At 43.2% G+C, this 21,592-nt stretch overlaps 1 protein-coding gene across 2 annotated transcripts in view; it reads left to right on the top strand.

The window, feature by feature from the left end:
• Positions 1–11,490: 11,490 nt before the first annotated feature.
• Positions 11,491–21,592, top strand: part of MRPS5 (mitochondrial ribosomal protein S5) — a 43,344-nt gene continuing 33,242 nt past the window's right edge. Inside the window, exons 1-2 of one of the 2 annotated variants that reach the window (XM_027697003.1) lie at positions 11,491–11,592; positions 16,983–17,120. In XM_027697003.1, coding sequence (XP_027552804.1) covers positions 11,526–11,592; positions 16,983–17,120 — 205 coding nt within the window. In that variant the 5' untranslated portion in view covers positions 11,491–11,525. Of the gene's footprint in view, positions 11,593–16,982; positions 17,125–21,592 lie in introns of both variants that reach the window. The other variant, XM_027697002.1, reaches the window with a different exon arrangement.

The raw sequence follows: 21,592 nt of genomic DNA, 5'->3' as shown, positions 1-21,592 counted from the left end.
CTCCCTGGTGCCTTCTCTTCTTCCAGGTCTCTCAGTCTTTCCTCACAGAAGAGGTTCCACCCCCTTGATCACCATGCAGCCTGGATTGGTACCAGGGTTTGCTCAGGAGCAGGTCCTTGCACCTGGCCTTGTTAAATCTCGTGAGGTTCCCATGGGCCCACCTCTTGAGTCCATCCAGGTCCCTCTGAATGCCATCTCGTCCCTCAGGAATGTCAATCTCACTGCTCAGCTTGGTGGCCTTGGAAAAACTGCTGAGGGTGCGCTCGATCCCACTGCCTGTGTCATTATATAATATAAAATACAGGCCCTTTTAAGTCCCTGAGAGTGAGCAGAACCTGAGCAGTGCAAGCGGTCAGGTCCCAGAGGCACAGAGACAGATGCTGCTCTTGTTAGCACTTTCCCTGTGTGCTCCTGGAAACAGGAGAGAGGAAGACTTTTTGCTTGCCCTACAGAGAGTTGGAGGTGCTGAAGTTGGTACTGGCAGCATAGCTTTTCACATCCTCTTTCACAGCATGCTCATGCTTACTTATCACACCCAAGAGAAAAGGGACTGATATTCCCATCAGTGTGCTGGGATGTCTGAGGCAGAAAGTTCAGACCTGTCTGACAGTTATTCTGCCTGTTTGTTCTGTATTTCAGACACTGACATAAAGCAGCTCAGCTGCCCTGGCCCAGGTCACCTCCACCAGTTCACAGGACCGGTAGATGGCAGACTTCTTTTTTTTTTAATTTTTTTTGAGTGTTGCATTAATTTTAAATTTCCTCAATCTCTGACACGTCAGGGAGGGAGAAAAGAAAATCTCATCATGTCTTTTCTAGAAATGTAGTTTAAAGAGGATATGACAGTACGTTTTAATTTTTTAAAAGTTCTCTCAAGGAAAGTGAATATTTATTTTGTGCCTGAAAGCATCTATTTTTGAGCCATAACTTCTAATGTCTGCTATTCATAATGTACTCTTTGGTTTCTTGACACTCCATAGAGATGTCCCAGTCCCTGGCAACATACCATTCTTATTAGGACTGATTTCTATGGACCCTGAGTTACTCCTGGGAAAACACAGCAGTCCCTCTCAGGAAGACAAGGCAGGCCGGTCCTCATTGTTGCTGTGAGAGAAGCAGTCCCCCAGTACCAGCTCTTAGCACTCCAGCCTCTTAGTTTTGTGCTGCTATGGTGGGCAACTTGACTTTTTGCTTGGTTCTTCACTACATTTGCTATCTCATGAATAAGCCTTTGGTCCATAAGTTGAGCTGGATGTTGCTCAAATGAGTCATGCAGATAGGAAGTAAGTGAATGTAAGGTGCTTGGCTACCAGAGAGCAGGACAGTCCCAGACAACAGTCCAAAAGATAATGAACTTTGTGGCAGCAAGTTCCCCAGCTCATAATGCATCCTTGACACCAGCACAGGAAAGAGGCAAAACCAAGTGAGTAAGTGCAGGATGGGTGAGAACTGATTAAGCTGTCTTTTCCTGCTGGCCCTGTGTCATCTGCATTCCCAGCACTGACTGCTAGAGCTTATTTAACAACTTAAGCACAGGCAACAGGAAGCTGTCCTGAGGGTCCTGGAGTCATTGCAAAAATTGAGATACTGCAGGTAGATAAATAATCAGTTGGTCTGGCATGCACCATTAAACTATATACATAAAATATCTGTATGGAGTGACTCTATGACATACACTGCTCTTACTCCTTTAAGTACAGTGTTCCTAAAGAAAGACAATAAAGACCTCAAATACTCAAAGAAACAATTCCAATTTAGATCCTATAGGTTTAGTGCTGGTAATGCCTTTCTCCTGTACAGAATTTCTGTCTTCCTTCGGGGTAACTGGTATCTTTCGGGGTGACAAGTATCAAAGTTGACTGTTCTGTTCTTTGTCGACTATACTCATGCTCCAGATGGAGGCAGGAATCTGAGCCTGCAAGCAACAGCTGGCAGCTTTATTTCATTTCCTGCTGCCACGTGACAGTGCGAGAAGTCTTTGCAAGAGGAGGTCTGCAGATATGAGTGTCTGGCTTAACTGCAGCAGCTGTTCCTGTGTGATTTCTCACTGCACCCTCCATTTCATATCAGGTCTCAGGGAAATCCAGTGTTGAATACCTGTAGTGAAGCCTGGTGTGACAGACCCCCTGCGATTTCCTGTTCTTGCAATCTCTTCATGCCAGCACAATATTGACAATAGTACTTGTACTAAGACCCTGAATTGGTCAAGTGTGCTGTCACTGCACTGGCACTGCCAGAGCAAGTGTCCCTGTCTCCCAGCAGCAGCTCTTCAGAGCCAGAGTCCACTGTGCACCTGGGTGCTAGCAGCAGCAGCTGATTTTTGGAGACAGCAGCCTTTGCTTAACAAATGATACATGTGAGACAGATGGAGAATGTTTTTTTATGGCCAGCAATGGGAAGGAGAACAAATAAATAATGTGAAGAGTAGACCAGTTGCTTTTATTACTACTCCTGTATCTCTGGCTGCTGCCATACAGGAATCAACTATGATGTATTTGGTGCCAGGTAACAATAATATTTAGATCTCAGAGGAAATGTGCGGTGGAACAGGAGTCAGATGAATGTTACCCTGGCTGAGAGGTATCTTTGAGGAGCCTCCTGAGCCTGCCAGATCCTGCTTTGCATATATGTTTATTGCCTTGTATAACTGATTGACTAGTGTTCTGACTGCACAACCTTCAAACCAGGTGCCTGGCAGTAACCATCTATTTCAAGAGGCATGTAAATGATTTTCTGTCCTGCCTGGAATTCAGTATGCCTTAATGGAGCTGGCCACAGGAAAGTTTCAATCTATTTCCAGCTTTCACTTTGGCAGGTTATTGATGTTTACCTCAGTAACACAAGAGAAACGATGGCAGTAGTCACATTAACCTTTCCAATCAGCTACATGCTGGTTTCACATTGCTCTGCTAAGAGCCTGGCAGTGGCTTTTGGGAGTCACAGATGCCATCTCAAAACAATTAAATACCAGGGAATGCCATTCCATTCTTTTGGCTTAATTAGCAATACCACTGTGCAATTGCATGTTAACTGTTTGAATGGCCAGTGCACCTGCTCATTTTCCTGCATGATTCTCAGCACAACGAGCAGTTGCAAGGCCCATGCTGACCAGCCACGTATCAAAAGTGGAAGAGTAACCAGGCAGAGAAACCAGCAAGCGCTCTAGATATAAATGTTGCCATATTTTTTATTGGGAAGAAAACAAGGGTTTCACCTGGTGCCACATCACACAATGTTTTTAGATGCAGCACCTTTACAGCTGCTGTAAATCTGTCATGCATATCCCTGATAATGTGGACACCTGGGATTCTCATGTCATACCTCTGTAACACTGATGCTTATGCCCAAATAAGAAGAAATGTCAAGTACCCAGAACTCCTGAAGAAAACAAATGATCAGTCAAATGTGAGACAAATGGACCAAAGAAAGAGAGAGACAGAGACATAGAGGCAGAGAAAGGATACTGATCAGGGCAGGAATGCTCTTTTACTACAATTCAGTGAGCAGATGTATTAAACACCCATTGGAGATTTCAAAATACTGAAAGCTGACTGGTTTCAGCAGTTGTGTAGCACCTCTAGATTAGCAAAGAGCTGTATTGTCTTTGCCACTCTCCTTGGCATCTGATCCTTGGTCCCAGAGATACACTCTGTAGCAACATTGGAGTTTTACAGCACAGGAGCCTCCATAGACTGGCACAGCAGAGGAGGAAATGAAACACCATGCAAACTGTGCTGGTTTTGACTTGAGTAAACTTTCTTCACAATGGCTGGTATGGGGCTGTGTTTTGGGTTTGTGCTGAACACAGGGTTGATAATATAGAGATGTTCCCGTTATTGCTGAGCAGGGCTTACACAGAGCCAAGGCCCTTTCTGCTTTGCATAGTGCCAATGTTGAGGAGGCTGGGGGTGCATGTGAGGCTGGGAGGAGACACAGCCAGGACAGGTGACCCAAACTGACCAAAGGGATATTCCACACCATATGACATCATGCTCAGTATATAAAGTGGGGGGAAGAAGGAGGAGGGGAGTGACATTTAGAGTGATGGAGTTTGTCCTCTCAAGTAATTGTTACACATGATGGGGCCCTGCTCTCCTGGAGATGGCTGAACACTTGCCTGCACATGAGAAGCAATGAATTAATCCTTTGTTTTGCTTTGCTTGTGTGCAGGGCTTCTTGCTTTTTCTATTAAACTGTCTTTATCTCAACCCATGAGTTTTCTAGCTTTTACTCTTCCAATTCTCTCCCCGATTCTGCTGGCGTGGGAGTGACTGAGCAGCTGTGTGGGGTTTGGTTGCTGGTTGGGCTTAAACCACAACACAAACACAGGTAGGAGCAGTAGGGTAGCCTTTGCAAGGGAATAGCTGATTTTGCTGGCACAAAACAAAGGACTGACCACTTGGGAGATGGTGTGCCAGTTACTGCTGACTGGCTGAGGAGAAACACAGGGTTTTGGCAGAAACTCTAAAAACACCCTGGTATTAAAAGGCAGCAGCACTCTGGCAAGGTATACCCTCACAGCCTCATGGATACTGTTGATGGCATCCTCTGGCATCTTTAATGATACCTTGTTGAAACAGGATTCTTGATGGTGCTCATCAGTCCCCAACGTGTACAAAAGCAAACTGTTAAAGTGCAGGTTTCCATGGAGAATCTATTATACTTTCTCCTCGCAATATCTGAAGTTCCTACCAAGGAGGAGCTGAAGCAGTGTCATGCATTGCTTTTACAATGGGAAAATGTACACTGGGGAGTGACTGTAGAGATTTACAGGCAATGAACCAGGCAAAAACCAGTGTTATCAGTTGTTAAATTTCTCAGTCTTGCAGAAACAAATTAACTAGATTGAGACTTATTATTCAAAGATAGGAAAGCCCTAAACAAAATCACATCTCCTCTGAAATTTTGTCTGCTGGTGTTACAGTGCACTATTCTTCCTTCATTGGAGCAGACAGGCTGCCCCAGAATGGTCCATTATCAGCCTGCATTGGTGTCCCTCTCGGTGGCAGCACTGTTCACACATCAATGGCCAACACTGGCTCAAATCAGTTATCAGATATGATGGGATTTTTTTTCTCTGCCCTGAGACAGCAAAGAAATAGCTGATAGCATCACTTTGCTAAAAGTATTGCAGCACAGGACAGACCTGATACATGTCTCACAGGAGTGCAGTGGGGTACTAAAAGCACCAGGCTGTCTGATGGATGCCTGTGGAGTGATGCTTTTCCACCTTAGCTTCCTCATCACAGGGAGAAGGGTGGTTGCAACATGTTTTAACAGCACGTTCTGGGCTAGTCCGGGTTTCTTTTCTCCACCAATGGTACATCCTTTCCTGTCTACCAACCAAGTGCTACCAGTGACTTGAGTAATCTGCTTTCCCTCCATCTTCTCATGGCATCACCCACACCAGCTTCTTGCTCAGAAACCAAGCACTAGCACTAGGTGCATTTCTTGGACCCCAGCTGCTAAGACAAAACTTTTGTAGGATACTGTCTCAGTTTAAGGAGACTGGAATGTTTTGCTACGGAGGATGAGTTATGAGGTAGACCCAACTCCTCTCTCTCAGCAATTGTAAATTCGAAATCAAGAGGCTCCAATCGAGGAAGTATGGGAAAAGGAAGAAATAACAACCCTTTATTAAAGGATATATGTATATTGGCAAAAACAGCAACAGAACACAAAAACAACTAAGCAATAATCCTGTATTGAAAAGTCCCCTTCAAAAAGGAGACAGTCTGATACTTCCCTGTCCTCTTGCACGATTCTAATCACAGTTGGCAGGAGGCGCTGTTGGATCACTGGTGGTCACCACGTGCGGGCCCTGGACCATGGGAGAAGCCGAAAAATGGAGATTTTTCCCCCACACACTGAGGAAGGAAGGGGAAAAAAGGGGAAGGAAGGGCAGTTTCTTTCCCACTAAACTCACACTGTCTGCGGCTGACTGTAGTCAGGACTCCTCCCTTGTTCATCGGTGAGCACAAACTCTACGATGAAATTTGAGCAGATTCGGGCTGGAGGCAGGGCAGCGTGCAGGCGAGCCGAGGCTGGAGAGCAGCCAGATGACCAGGTTGAGAGCTAAACGGCCTCAAAGCTTTTCCAACACACACTGTTAAGGCAGAAAGTGAAGTGCCACTTTCCAAGGAGAGGAGGGGAGAAAAACTCCCCACCCCCTACCCAGCCCCAGAGAGGGCTGTCAGGTTGGAATGTAGTTCTGCCAGCCAGCTCCCAAGGCAGAAAACTGTCCTCTCCATTCAACATCCCTCCCCCACATGCAGCTGGGGAAAGAAAAATTACTGTTTTGTTTTTTTAGAACAAGTAAACCCATGACAGATATTTGTGTCTCTGTGGAGCTCAGGGCACACAGAGAGATGCTACTTCCCATTCTACGGAGAGAATAATAGAATGGTTTGGGCTGGAAGGGACCTTGAAGATCATCTAGTTTCAGCTCCCTGCCCTGGGCAGGGACACCTTTCACTAGACCAGGTTGCTCAGAGCACCATCCAACCTGGCCTTGAACAGCTCCAGGGATGGGGAACCCACAACTTCCTTGGGCAATCTGTTCCAATGCCTCACTGCCTTCACAGTAAAGAATTTTTTCCTAACATTTAATCTAAGCCTACTCTCTTTCAATTTGAATCTGTTCCCCCTCGTCCTGTCACTATGTGCTCTTGTAAATAGTCTTGCCCTGTCTTTCCTTAAGTTCCCTTCAGGTATTGGAATGTCGCAATTAGGTCACAGAATGTTCTGAGTTGGAAGGGACCCACAAGGATCATCAAGTCTATCCAAGTGAATGGCCCATACAGAGACCAAATCCATGACTTTGGCATTATTAGCATCATGTTCTAACTGAGCTAATCTCAGGTTCCACCTTGAAGCCTCCTCTTTTCCAGGCTCAACCATCCCAATTCTTCCAGCCTTTCCTCATAGGAGATGTGTTTCTGTGAGGTTCTCTCAAGGAGAGAACTTGGGGTCCAACCAAGTAAGAGAATAGTAGTTCAGAGCTAATGAAACCAGATTGTTTTTAAGAGGGTCTAAGTGAAACTCCCAAACCACAAAACCATTCTGAGTAAATTCACAAATTTGTTAACTTTACAGACTTGGAAGGTTTTGCTCCAAGATGTTTTAGCCTTTTGGAAAGTCTTTTCTTAAAATATAGCTCCATTTTTAGGGGGGGTGGGAGGAAAATAAGTGTAATAAACAACTCTCACAAAGGAGGAAATTTGTCCTCTTTGGGTTGGGTCTTGAAGTGGAACTTCAGGAACCAGCTTTCAGGACTGTATATCACTTTTTCTCCATCTTCTTAATCTATGCAGCATTCTGAGACTGGTTAGTGCATTAACCAAATCCCATTGACACAAGACACACTCCCCCCTACACAGCTGGCATTGACCAGCTTTACCAGTATAACAAGGTACAGTGACTAAATAGTCATTTCACTGCCCGTGCAACAAATTTGTACAAGGCAAATTCTTTCTCTTTGGTAAATGATGCACAGAAAGTGACATTTCCATAAGATCATCCAGTGCATAAATATAAAAGAGAGTTGAATTCTCTATGTGACAAAATTACTTCCAAAAGGAAGAACTGGAAATAAATACCACAGTGAAAATATCTGCAGGAATTTATGGGAGACTAATTGGTTTTATCCTTAGTGGCACTGTCAGGGTTATGTCCTGATATACTGTGGTATCTCAACGCTGTGAGAATGGGCATATTTAAAGTGCTGGAAGATAAGATAAAAATCCTGTTTAAAAGATTATGTCTTGCATCAATTTTCTGCCAGCAGCTGGTCTGCGAGTACACTAGAGAAAATTCTTCTTTACAGCTTCTTGTTGAATTTTTGTTCCATAAGGTACATAGCAATCACTGTGTTACGTGTTGAGTGTATGACAAATACTAAAGACATTGTAGGTTGTGTGCTTCTGCTCACTAATGCAAATTAGGCAATTTGTTATGACTGTATCCTTTAATACTGAAACTAGTACATCAGGAAGAAGAATGGTAATGCAGTATATGAACATGCCTATATTGCAGAAGAGGGTATTTAGACAAACAACTCCATCAGCTTTGCTGCACAGAAAGGAGAAAAATAAGAAGGAAAAAAGCTGCCGTGAAGCCTCTCCAGCAAAATTTTCCCTGCCCTGAACAGTGCTCTGAAAAAGCAAGAATTCATTCCCTAGCGTTCTGCCTTTTCATCCTTGGTATAATAAGACCTCATAGCCACAGAGGTGGGCACTGTGCAGGAGATGGTTCCCACCCCATGGCGACTGCACCAAAGGGTACAGGGTGTGTGCAGCAATACTCAACTGCCAGGTCTTCTTACCCCTGCTTTGAGTGAGTTTAGGGTCCTAAGCAGCTCCTGAAGTGCATTTAGACACAAGTCTTTGGGACTGGGTGAGATTCATCCAAGGGTACTAAGGGAGCTGGTGGAAGAGCTCACTAAGCCACTCTCCATCATTTATTATCAGTCCTGGCAAACTGGGGTGGTCCAGATGGCTGGAGATTGGTCAGTGTGGCACCCATCTACAGGAGGGGCCAGAAGGAAGATCTAAGGGACTACAGGCCTGTCAGCCTGACATCAGTGGCTGACATGGTTGTGGAGCAGATCATCTTGAGCACCATCATAAGGCACATACAGGACAACCAGGGGATCAGGCCCAGCCAGCAGGCGTTTAGGAATGACAGGTCCTGCTTGACCAATATGATCTCATCTTATGACCAGGTGACCCTCCTAGTGGAGGAAGGAAAGGCTGTGAATGTTGTCTACCTGGATTTCAGTAACACCTTTGATAGTATCTCTCACAGCATTCGCCTGGAGAAGCTGCAGCCTGTGGCTTGTACAGGTGCACCCTTTGCTGGGTTAAGAACTGGCTGGATGGCCAGACCCAGAGAGTGGTGGTGAATGGTGCTGCATCCAGTTGGCATCTGGTCACTGGTGGTGTCCCCCAGGGATCAGTGTTGGGCCCAGTCCTGTTTATTATCTTTACTGATGATCTGGATGGAGGGATCAAGTGCATCCTCAGTAAATTCACAGACAACACCAAGTTGGGGGGTAGTGCTGACCTGCTGGAGGGCAGGAAGGCTCTGCAAGGGATCTGGACAGGCTGGATTGATGGGCCAAGGTCAATGGTATGAGTTTCAATAAGGCCAAGCGCCAGGTCCTACACTTTGGCCACATCAACCACATGCAGTGCTACTGGCTGGGGGCAGAGTGGCTGGAAAGCTGGTCAGCAGAAAAAGACCTAGAGGTGCTGGTCAACAATGGCTAAATATGGGCCAGTGTGTGCCCAGGTGGCCAAGAAGGCCAATGGCATCCTGACTGTATCAGGAATAGTGTGGCCAGCAGGACCAGGGAAGTGATTCGTTCCCTATACTGGGCACTGGTGAGGTCAAGCCTCGAGTGCTGTGTCCAGTTCTGGGCCCCTCAACTTAGGAAGGACACTGAGGTGCTGGAGCAAGTCCAGAGAAGGTCAATGAAGCTGGTGAAGGGTCTGGAGCACAAGTCCTACAAGGAGCAGCTGGGGGTGTTTAGCCTGCAGAAAAGGAGGCTCAGGGGAGACCTTATCACTCTCTGCAACTGCCTGGTTGTTGCCAAGTGGGGGTTGGTCTCTTCTCCCAGGCAACCTGTGACAGGATGGGAGGACACAGCCTCAAGCTGCATGAGGGGAGTTTCAGGCTGGACATCAGGAGGAATTTCTTCAGGGAAAGGGTTGTTAAACATTGAAATGGACTGCTCAGGGAGGTGGTGGAGTCACCATCCCTGGAGGTGTTCACAAAATGACTGGATGTGGCACTCAGTGCCATGGTCTAGTTGACAAGGTGGTGATCAGTCAAAGGTTGGACTTGATGATCCCGGAGGTCTTGTCCAACCTAAATGATTCTGTAATTCTGTGATTCGTTCCAGAAAGCTCAGTAAAGTGGTGAACACACTGATGCAAGATCTTCCAACAAAGCCTTTCAAAATCAGAAGGACAGAGGTATAGGTTTTTATCACAGTCTATTACACGTTTAATGGTGCAAAAATACAGTCACCAAGATTTCAGCTTTGTTGTGAACTATACACAATTCCAGAGCTGTACAGGGATAGAAAGAGGTACTGTTCTAAAATGTGGAATATGTAACATTTGCTTAAGAAAGGATGTTCTTTGATGTTTGATCTTTGTATACTTTCAAGACTAATCAACAAGAAAGAAAATTTAATTAATGAAACAGAGAGCAGCTAACAAGCAAGCTCTAAGTGATGTCCAGGTGTTGGAAAAATAAATTACTTGTTGGTAGAATTACCTTGTTAAGGTTTAGGGCTGGACATGCTTCAGTGATCTCAGACCTAGGAGGAGGTTAACAAAGCTTGGGAAGGAGGATGTACCACTGAGAGTGGACACAAGGAATGCAGAATTTATGGGCCACAAGGACATTTGGTAGAACTCCCAAGGAAGAAACTAACAAAGCCAACTCAGCAACTGTGCTGAATCAGCTCCGACTGGGTAAAAGGTAATTCTGGCAGGGGCAAATTGTGACCACCGACTCAGAGACCACTGACCCAAGAAACCAACCTCAAAAGAACAGAAACACCGAGCATGTGGACTAATTAGCCTGAGAAGCGAGAAAATCATTAACCAATAGAAGACAGAATAGTAATTAATAAGAGAAGTGGGTAACTTGTAGCAAATGAACACTAATTGCTTTGTTCGCTAAAATGCATAAATAGTAAAAAGTTTTGGTGCATTTGATTTGTGGAATACCACCAAGCCCCGAGGCTTGTACAACTCTGAAATAAATATCAACGTCTCTCTCGAGTGTGTAATTATTGGCTTGTTGCATACTGGCTGGTGAATACAATTTTTGCAAACAACAGTGCTACTGTAGTGAGACCAGAAACCTAAATACTTCTCTAATGCCGGCATTTATTCGAAGCACCGGAAGATGAAGCATTAAGAACCTTTAAAAGCGTAGTTCAAACGATGAGACACCAACGGTGGTGGAAAAGAAGCACCTGAGAAGAACCTCTTCTAAAAGAGACCTCAGTGCCCACTGACTGTAATCCCAGAGCTCCATACTCCGTCACTCGCGGAAACACCCCTCCCTCGCCTCCCCAAAGAACCTACGGAAAAGAAAGGCATTACTAAATGCCCTCGCCTTCATCACAATCTCGCAGTAGTGCCTTCACCATTGAGGAAAAAGCAGTTTTCACACCACTGCCCTCCCAGCTCTCCCTGCTCCAGCACAACCCATCCACGGCTCCGGGGTCGCACGCGCGGAGCCGCCGCCGGGCTTTCCCTTCGGGGCTGTTCGCCGCCTGCCTCCCCGCCTGCCTGCCTGCCTGCCGGATCGCTACGGCGCAGGTGCCCGCGGGAAGGGGCCGGGGCGGTGGGAGAGTTCCCGTAAAGCTTCAGCCGAGTGCCCGCCTTTGGTTTTTGCCTCCCCGCCCCGGTTTATCCCCAGCCGCTCTCCCGCCGGCCGCGCTTTCTCATCAGGCAGCGTGCGGGGCACCCCAGTACGGTGCCGGGAGCGGCGGCGGCGCCAATATGGCGGCGGCGGTGGTGGCGGCCGGGCGGGCGTGTGCCCGGGGAGCGCTGCGGGCGGGATGGAGAGGTGACGGGGGGCCGGGTGTGCTCCGGGCGGGATAGAGGGGGGATGGGGTGACGGGGGAGCGCGGGGCCGGGGGGGCGGCGGGGAGGGCAGCGGTTACCGCCCTCGGGCCCGTGTCCCCTGGCAACGCCCCGGTCCGGGCGGTCGCCGCGGGAGGCCGGGCCCCGAACGTTGCCCCACAGATCGAGGGGGGCGCGCTGCGTGTGCACATCCATCTGTCCATGTGTACCTACATATATCCATATATAGATCGACATGCACATACATATATCCACGTGTACATCCATGTGTCCATGTGCACATCCATGTGTACATACATGTGCACATCCATCCATGTGCTCATCCATAAGTCCATGTGTACATCCATCCATCCGTGTACACATCTATATATCCATGTGTACATATATATATCCGTGTGTACATCCAATCATGTATACATGCATATATCCATGTGTACATCCATCCATGTGCCCATACATACATCCATGTGTACATCTCTCCATGAGCACATCTGTGCATCCATCTGTGTACATGTCCACTTATATCCATGTGTACATATATACCTCCATGTGTATATCCGTCCATGTGCATATCCATACATCCATGTGCACATCCATCCATCCATCCATCCATCTGTGTACATGCACGGCAGCACGAACAGGGCGTTTGCAGTGTCCCTGCTGCCTTCCCATGGATCTGAGGTGTGACCAGGTGAGAGCAGCCCCAGCTGCCTTGTGCTCCAGGGTTACACTGCAGGGCTGCTGTGGGACCAGGGAGATCAGGAGTGTTCCCATGATTCCGAGGTGGCTGGTCATTGGCAAAGTGTACTTGAGTTTGATAAGCCCTTGCACTGATTTTCCCTCCACTGCATCAATTCCAGTGTAGAAAAAGTCTTGGGGTGTGTTGAGCACGGCTGCACCTGTGACCCTTTAGCAGTGGTTCTTGTGGCACAGCGTTAAAAGGCCAGGGATGAACTCAAAGCCAACAAACAGCCCAGTGGGGGCTGCTCTGTGTGTGCCTGGATCAGAACACACCCCAGCTGCACGCGTTCCCTTGTCAGTTCAATCACTCAGGGGCCTACAAGAGCTACAGAAGAATTCAGTTTTGCATCTAAGCAACGCTAACTGGATTTTCTAAATAAATGTCAGGTTTTTCTAAAACTTGCATTTTGTTAGGTAGTGTCAACCTAGTTGCTCTTGCACGTGTTATTCTTCTTTAGGATAGGAAATGTGATAAATACCATATAAAATAACAAGCTTTACATTTACAGTATTATCAGTGGACAAGGTTGCTGCTGTCATTACATAGCAGTTTCCATATTTTCTTCATATATAGTAAACATGCAGTAAACAGGTACTTCATAACATAAATGGAGTTTAAGCATGCAGGTTTTTCTCATTGTTATAGGGTTTGGGGCAGCCCAGCTGAGTGTTTGGAAACGTATATCAGTCATCTATTACCCCATCCAAGTAACATGGGCAGCAACATGTGCCTTAAGATAGTGGAGTGAGGTGGTTTGCTTTGTAATTCATATATTGTTTTCTTCCCATGCTTTCTACCTTTCTCTTCTTATGTCATCCTGGACAGTTTTAGATGATAGGAATCTAAGTTTGTTTCCTCCAATTCTGTAAGCATGTCTTTCTGGTTTCTAATCCTCTTCAGTCGCTTCTCAAAACTCAAATGTGTTATTTTTTTTCCCAGAAGAGGTTAAAGTATACTTAAGAGGAAGGGAAAAATATGTTTTTTTTTTTTCTACTGAAGATCAGAGTTGACTTTGGATCTGTCCTTCTAAAATTTTGGTTAGAAAATTGGGAAAATTATTTTTTGATATATGGGAAATAATACTGTACAACTGAAAACTGCTGCTGAGTGGCATTTTCTGAGTTCTGTAGTTACTTTTGAGGTTTGTTTTTTTTTTACTTGCATGCTCTCTTAAGATAAAATTTATAAGTTTTTTCCATTATACAGTGTGTTTAAGCACTGAATGCTACTGAGGTTTGGAGAAACTTGAGGTGGTGTAGGTGTAGTTGATGTAATGCCATGGGTACCTGAGCCTTTGTATTGCTAAGTGCCCTCTGTTTGTGACTTCACTGTGCCTTTCAGCAGCTCTGTCCCCATTTACTCCAGCAGCCCTGGCACTGTTGCAGAGCCTTTGGGACAGTATTTTCCCCTTGTTCCCATGCTGTTGTCTTTAAGATCTTGCAGCTGTGAATCCCAGTAGTGTTTGGTGAGTTCTGCTGAGTAACAACTGGCAGGAGCAGAAAAAAATTCTCTTCTTCCCTTTGCTTTCTTCTGGATTGTAGGTTTTGGATTCATTAGGGTATGTATTCATACTGCTTAACAGCCAACCAGCCTGCCTGTGTCCAGTGAGGAGTTTACAAGGATCTTGATGAAAATGGGAAATTCTTATGGGGGAAATCATCTGCAGCACTGGAGAGTCACTGAGTGCCAACAGCAATGCACCCTGCTAGTAAATCTTGGTGAACCTGTCTCACCACAGGTGAGACACAGCCTAAGTGGATTGTATACACTTAAGTTACAGACAGAGTCATAATGAACTACATGAATGCCTGTGTGTTTTCCATGGAAAACTGCTGAAGTGGGAATAAAGACCAGATTACATTGGTAAAAGTATATTAAAGCTTTCTGTTAGAACACCTGGAAGCTAGGCATGTTCTTTGCTTTCAGTAGAGCATATTCCTTCTTCCCCACCTTAAAAAAGCAAAATAAAGTCCTCTAGGTTTTTTTAGCTTCTACAGTCCTCTAAATTTTCCTTGCCTCCAGTCCTAAAAAAAAAAAATAAATAAAATCTAAGTAGTTAATGAATTTCAGGTCTTTTTTCATCAGGGCAATCTATAATGAAGTATACTTTATTAAATACCAGCATTCAGTGTATTAGACTTTGGGTGGGTTTGAGTGGGGTTTTTTTGCCATGTCTTCCTCTACCCTCTTGTCCTGCTTCCATTCAGACTCCAAAACAGTTTTTCTCCCAGTGTGCAGAATATGGTCAACACAGCTCCTGTGGGCTTTTCTAGCCATGCAGTTTTGATTGCCAGCTCAGAAGTGAGTTCTTTCACTACCAGTCTTAGAAGTAGGAATTGCTCTCACTTTACAAATGGTTGTATTCTAGGAGACTTGTCACTGGTTGCAGTGAAGCCAAGATCAGGTCTTCTGACCTTCTTCTCTCACAACAGTGTTTATTTGGCTTCTTCGTTTTCTGACATTTGACTTTTACTTCTGTGCTCCAGCCATTCTGTCAGAATTTTATTGCCTGCAGGGTTACTGAAGATTGAGTGAATGGGCAATAAAATGGTGAATATAAATGACGATAAATTTACATTTTAAGACTATTTTGAGAGGAATTTTTTAGAACTTCCTGCTACATTACCCCAGTTAACTGAACTGATTTTTATTGGACTGGAGGGAGCTATTGTCCTGATTTCCAAAAAGATTGTTGTTTTATTGATACTGAACATAACATATTCATGTTCATGTTCATGACATGTAACGGAACATGATGAAAGTCATCCTTATTTTCTGTTTTTAAAATCTAACTGAAACGAATTTAAATGTAGTTTAGGAAGAAGTAGATTTTAATTTTTTTTAAAAATTTTTATTGTCATCTTCTGAATAATATTAAATAGTTGATTTCAAGACTGTATAGCCCATTTTAGTTCATTGAATATGCACACTCTTTGGATTGATTGATGATTTAAGTAGGAAAAATATGGCTTCCCTACTTCTGAAGAACAAGGTCTCTGTACTGGTGAATAAATGAAAGTATATGTTGCTTTCCTTGTTGCAGGTAAGCACCTGAGCCTTAGCAGTTATAACATGCTCCCTTTGGCTAGTGGAATAGCAAACTTTCTGCATTATCTGCACAACATTGCTAAACTAAAGTAAATCTGTTCTGGAGATGATAACAGCATGTGTAATTGGCTATCCTTGTAATAATCAAATGTGGAGGGCCATGGAGAAGGTACAGTCTCCTTTCAGAATGCCAGAGTAAGTTCACAAATTCACAGAATCACAGAATAGTAGAGGTTGGAAGCTTGGAGATCATCTAGTTCACCCTCTCTGCACAGAACAGGATCAGGTAGAGTAGGTTACCCAGGACCATGTTCAGTAGAGAATAAAAAAAAAGTTTCATATGTTCATATGGAATTTTCTGTTTTTAAATTACACCCGTCTTGTCCTGTCACTGGGCACTAATGAGAAGAGCCTGGCTCAGTCTACTTTTTACCCTCCCTTTACATATTTATATACATAGGTAAGATCTCTCCTGAGCCTGCTTTTCTCCACACTAAATGTTCCCAGCTCTCTCAGTCTCTCCTCTTAATGAGAAATGATCCAGTCCCTAATCATCTCTGTGATCCTCTGCTGGACTTTCTTGTGGAATATCTGAAGTTGGGAGAAACCTGTAATGATTGTCGAGTCCAACTCCCTGCTCCTCAAAGGATTACCTAAAACTAAATCATGTGACTAAGAGCATCATCCAGACACTCTTTGAGCTCTGGCAGGCTTGGTGCTGCGACCACTTCTGTGGGGAGCCTGTCCCAGTGAAGAACTTCTTCCTGATGTCCAATTCTCCACTATGTCCAAGTCTCTCTTGTAATGGGAGAACTGGACACACTGCTCCAGGTGTGTCTCACTGGTGCTGCTTAGAGGGGAAGGATCACCTCCCTCAACCCGCTGGCAACAGTCCTAACACAGCCTAGGATGCTGTTGGCCTCTTTTGCTACAAGAGCACGTTGCTGGCTCATGGTCAATTTGATGGCCACCAGGATCCCCTGAGCCCTTTTCTGCCATGCTGCTTTCCAGCTGTTCAGCCCCCAGGATGTGTTGGTGCATGTGGTTCCTTCCCAGGTGCAGGGCTTTGCACTTGCTCTTGTTGAACGTCATGAGATTCCAGCCCATTTCTCCAGCATGTCAAGAATCAGCAGGACCCTCTGGGGTATTTCCACTCTTCTCAGTGTTGTGTCATCATCAAACTTGCTGTGGGTACACTCTAACCCACCACTGAGGCCATTAATGAAAATATTGAGCAGGTTTATTGGGCCCATTTCAGGTGTGGTTTTCGTAGCACATACATGATTTTATGATGTATTTATTTATCACTTTTATGTCCAGGAACATTGTTGCATGTTTTGCTGGTGGGACAATATTTCTACTTTTTGAGGGCATAGAAGTCTTCTAGCCTTCTACTCCTTGTGACATTTTCTATTGCAATATATTTCCCCCACATTCTGCTTTGCACTTCAATACAAAAGGTTCGAGTCTGATTCCCTTTGAAAATTACTGGTTTTTCTTCTGGTGCATATATTTGCAGAAAATAATGTTTTGAGGAAGAAAATGTCATACATACATAAATACCTTTCTGTCTTTGTTCTCAGGGTTTGCTTCTGTGCCAGTGAAAGGGAGTTGCTGTTCCTATTCTAGCCTGGCATGGACTTTCCAGACACGGTGTTCCATCTCTGCCCCCTGGAATGTGACAGTTGAGCAATGCAGAAAAAGCAGTTTCTTCAATACGTGTAAGTGTCGAATTGGATAAAAATTATTAACTGTAATAAAAAGAAGAAGAAAAGAAAATACTGGTTTGGAGAGACGCAATCATGAAAATCTATGCATAGTAACTTTTTTCTGTCTCCTAAGATTATAGTTGCAACTAGAGGTATTGACAGAAGTGTATGAACAAAGTCAGTTTATTATCTTTTAATAGCAAGCAAGGATTTGTTTTATGTCACAGTGAATCCATCCAATATATGTCATTGGATGGAAGGGGGAAGCACCTACCCCTCTGTTTCCTAGTCCTTTATTATGAATATAAATTGTGTGTTTATTTTCTAAATTATTTTTGAGCCACAGGCAAGACATACGGTTCAAGCTGTGCTGTCTCAAAAATGAAATAACTGAAATGCAACAATGTGTTAAACAAAAACTGTTGATAATGTCCTGCTAATTGTCTGGTCAGCTGCAGTATTTTCTTCCAGTCCTGAAAGGAATTACACCCATGCTTAACAAAATTGAGAAATGATGACTGTTTCAATTCGCGCTCAGGACTGTGAAGTGAGATAATTGAGGGGCCATTTCACCTGCTTTGTGGTTCCTTATCCTACACATAGGAGAATAGAAGGAATAGTAAGGACAGAATCTCTGGAGGAGATAAGTGCAGCAATTTGAGAGTCTAAGTTCTTTGACTGTTCATGATGCATAGCATTTAAGAGCTCTGCAAAATCAGGATTTCAGAACTGGTGGTGTCTTCCTATTCTCAACATCTGAGTGGCAGAATACTGTATTTTTTTTCTTTACATTTGCTAATGAAATGGGGTTTAAATAGTCATGCTGCCTGTCTGTTACTCTTATCCAGTAAATTTTCACTGTTGACTGATGTCAAATAATTGAAGGTAGAGAGGTCTCCAAAGACTTGCAAAAGGCTGCAGTGTGAACCACAAGCTCTGCACGGTAAAGGTTTTCTAAGGATGCCACCTGCAGGAAAAACTCATTTAGACAAGCAATAGCAAGATAAGAATATGTAAGAAGCTAAGCACTGTTGATATTTTGTTTATGTTAAATTTAAGCACCACAGATGATTGCAATGTGATTACAATTTGTAGGTTAGATTGTTTCCTTAATTAGGTTTATGTTCATATTCACAGACTCTGGATGAGCTCTGTTTTACCAGAAATTTTTCCAGATGTCTTGTTAATGACTGAATTAAAAATATTTGTTGTGATGGCATCTGTGCTGCTTGACTTAATAAAATTTTAAACAAGTTATTTTTAAACAAGTTATTTTTACTACTGAAAACTATTGGCTTATCTAATAAGATGTAACAACCTGGAAAAATTAAAGTGTACCTCCTTTAGGTATTCAGCAGAGATAGTAGCCATGAGATTCAGAAGATGGAGGGGTTTATATTTCAAAGTACAGTTATTCTAAGAACAGTTTCTCTAACAGAAGTAAAAAATAAAATCTTCGGAATTCGAATGAAGTAGATACAAACAGTATAAATCACTCATATCCTCTAGCAGTGCAGTTGCTTTAGAAGTGGTAGCATTTAAAATGCAGATATGACCGTTTTATGTGACATAGTTTTCAAATGAAATGTCAACCAAATGACAGTGCTTTGTGACTGAGAAAGGTGACTATACTTTTCTATCTTGTTAGTGAGTGCTTATTTATCTTCCATCCTACTTCTAAAAATAATACTATGCTCTTGTTGGTAGGGTCACCTATACCTTCAACGTAACTATTATTTTTAATATTTTAACTGGTTTAAATAGAAGGAATTCATTTAAATAGGAGGAATTGCAATTATCCTAGGCAATCTGTGAGCCTTATCCAGATAGTAGTCTCCTCCAATTCTGACACAAAAACATACACAGGGATTTATTCTTGTCCTATGACATATTTCAGTGAGTTTGTAATGAAATAATTTAAAATGATCTTCTTATTCCAGGCTTCTGTCCCTCCCTCCTTTCCCCTTTTCACCGTCCTCGTTATGGGAGGCAGTTCAGTTTCCGTTTATTGGTTTGGCTGTCTCCCAGCATTGGGAGTTATCTTTGACCCCAGTCATCTAAACCAGCCAGCATAATTTTCTCAACATTCCCTATGTGTCCAATTGTATGTGAGAATAAAGAACTTTATTTGATACTGGGGCTATATAAAAATTATACTTTCCTACTCAAGTATTAATTCCATTAACTACCCCTGGGAAGCAATCACAGAACCATAGAATGGTTTGGGTTGGAGGGGACCTCAAAGATCATCTTGTTCCAATGCCACTGCTGTGGCCAGGGACACCTTCCACTAGACCAGGCTGCTCAGAGCCCCATCCAACCTGGCCTTGAAGAGAAGAATCTAGTTTCTCTGTTGCTGGGTGATATTTCCTCTTAGGTTAGAATACAGAATAAAGAAGATGATGATTTTTCAGAGGTTATAAAACCATATTGTAACAATCAAGGGAGAATCATTTAGACCAAAAATATAAAATTGTACTCTAGTAATGTGTTTTGTCTCTAGATGCTTTGAGTACTGGAAGCAGTTGTACTTAGTATAAATCTCTGTGTTCTTTCTCAGAAACATCAATTCCTGAAAGGCTGCTCCTTAATTACATTTTATGTTTTCATAGTCCTTTGTGAGTTTTCTTTGGATTAAATTGTTCATTTTGACTTCTAAATCTAACTTGAGGATCAGAATGAAAAAAATACATATTTTACAGTTTTTAAAGAATTTTTCTTTAAGTATGAACACTGCAGATAAATAATTACTGAGTTACCTCTTGTCATTATCAGTACTGTAAGAAGAGTTGTGCTGTTTTAGCATTAAGGATGTGAGGAGTTATAATTATACAACTGCTTACTTAGCTGTTTTACAAAATTGATTATTTCTTCTCCTTTTACTCCTTTCAGTTTTCCAACTTATTGCTCTTTGTCTTTCTTTGTATTCTAAGCAAGCTGCAAACTCATCTTTCAGGAGACAAAGAAATCTGCTTTTAGCTTCAGTACTGTTTTCTGATACGGTTTATAGCAAGTCTTTTGGTAACACTTGTGAATTACTCAGGTGTGATCTTATATTAATCGGAAGTGAACGCTTTCCTTATTCCTGATGTTCAGGGGTAGTATAAAAAGACACAAACCTAAATCCTTTTCAAAATATTACAAATATATTTTGCATACATTAAGCAAAATTGAGTGATGTCATACAGACTCTCTTAGTGGTTGGTAGCGATCAGCTGGCATAAAGTATGCTTTCAGCTAAATTCAATAATGGATCTCTTTCTAGTCTATTAAGTAAAATCTTACATATGACACTTTTTCCCCCCCCTTAGTAGCTATGTGCTTTTTCGTAATTGACTAGGAATGTGTAGTGGCTTTTACGATGGTTTCTATTTTAGCTCTCGAGGAATGCATTACATGCATCCTATTTTACAAAGGCAAAATAAAGTAAGGCCATAAATCACTAAGAGACTGCACATCTACTGTATTGTCTTCATTTTGGAACATTTCTGTAAATGTGAAAAGCAGTACAGTGATTCTCATGTCTGGTTGGAGTTATTTCCTCCACTTCAAGATGTTTCTCCTGCCTATGTATATGCTCTCTAATCACCTTGGTGCTTTGCTGCCAAGTCAGATTGACCTTTCTTATAGTCAGATTTTTATTTTTCTCCATTGCTGTGTTGTCTGTCTGTCAAAAGCAATGTCCCCACCATTGTAATCTTCTTGATGACAGGCTATCTCTTTCATATTCCATTCTTGTCACTTCGTCTTAAAATCAGTGTGATATCTGCCATCTTATAAAGAACTCAGCTCTGTAGCCTGTAGGCTTCTGATGTATTTCATTAAATTCAGCTGCTTTCCAAACACATTATGATATTATTATAGACTGATTAGATGAACTGCACTTTGGTACCAAATGTGATGTTTTCATCTGATTCTAATTTTGTCAGAATTTGTGCAGCGCTTGAGGCCAAAACTTGACTCGGTCTGACCTCTTCTTGCTGTATCTGTTGGCATTACCTAGTCTCCTTTGGTACAAGACAATCTCCTTACTCTGTGACCTCTGCTAATTTCCTCTGTTGTAATTAAAGTGATCTTATTGTAAATGAATTTGGAGTGCAGCTCAAAGTGCAGAATTTTTTTGAGTGTATTACCAGCTCAAGAGCGTGTTCTTTTCTCTCAACCGCTTGTTGCTGCCCCTCTGCAGCCTTCTTTGTAGCTGTTATGACCCTTTGTCAGGCCACACAAACTGCAGACTGGGGAACTGTTCCAGCTTAAAAATAACCTTGCAAAGAAAAATGTAAATACCTTTATTGTATTTCCATGTTTCCAGGCTAGCAGGATTATCATTTAAAAAAAATAATTGCTGGTCGCACACTGCTTTCTGAATAAGCTAAGAAGCTTAACAGGATTGATGATCAGCCTTCCATGGAACAGTCACATAGTTCACTTAAGAATGTGGAATTACTGAATCATGCCTTACCTACTTACCTGACTTTTTTTTC

Source organism: Neopelma chrysocephalum, unplaced genomic scaffold (genome assembly GCF_003984885.1).
Source record: "Neopelma chrysocephalum unplaced genomic scaffold, ASM398488v2 Primary Assembly neopelma1_117, whole genome shotgun sequence".
NCBI lineage: Eukaryota > Metazoa > Chordata > Aves > Passeriformes > Pipridae > Neopelma > Neopelma chrysocephalum.
Note: the sequence above shows the minus strand (reverse complement) of the source record. Positions and strands in the feature narration are given on the sequence as shown.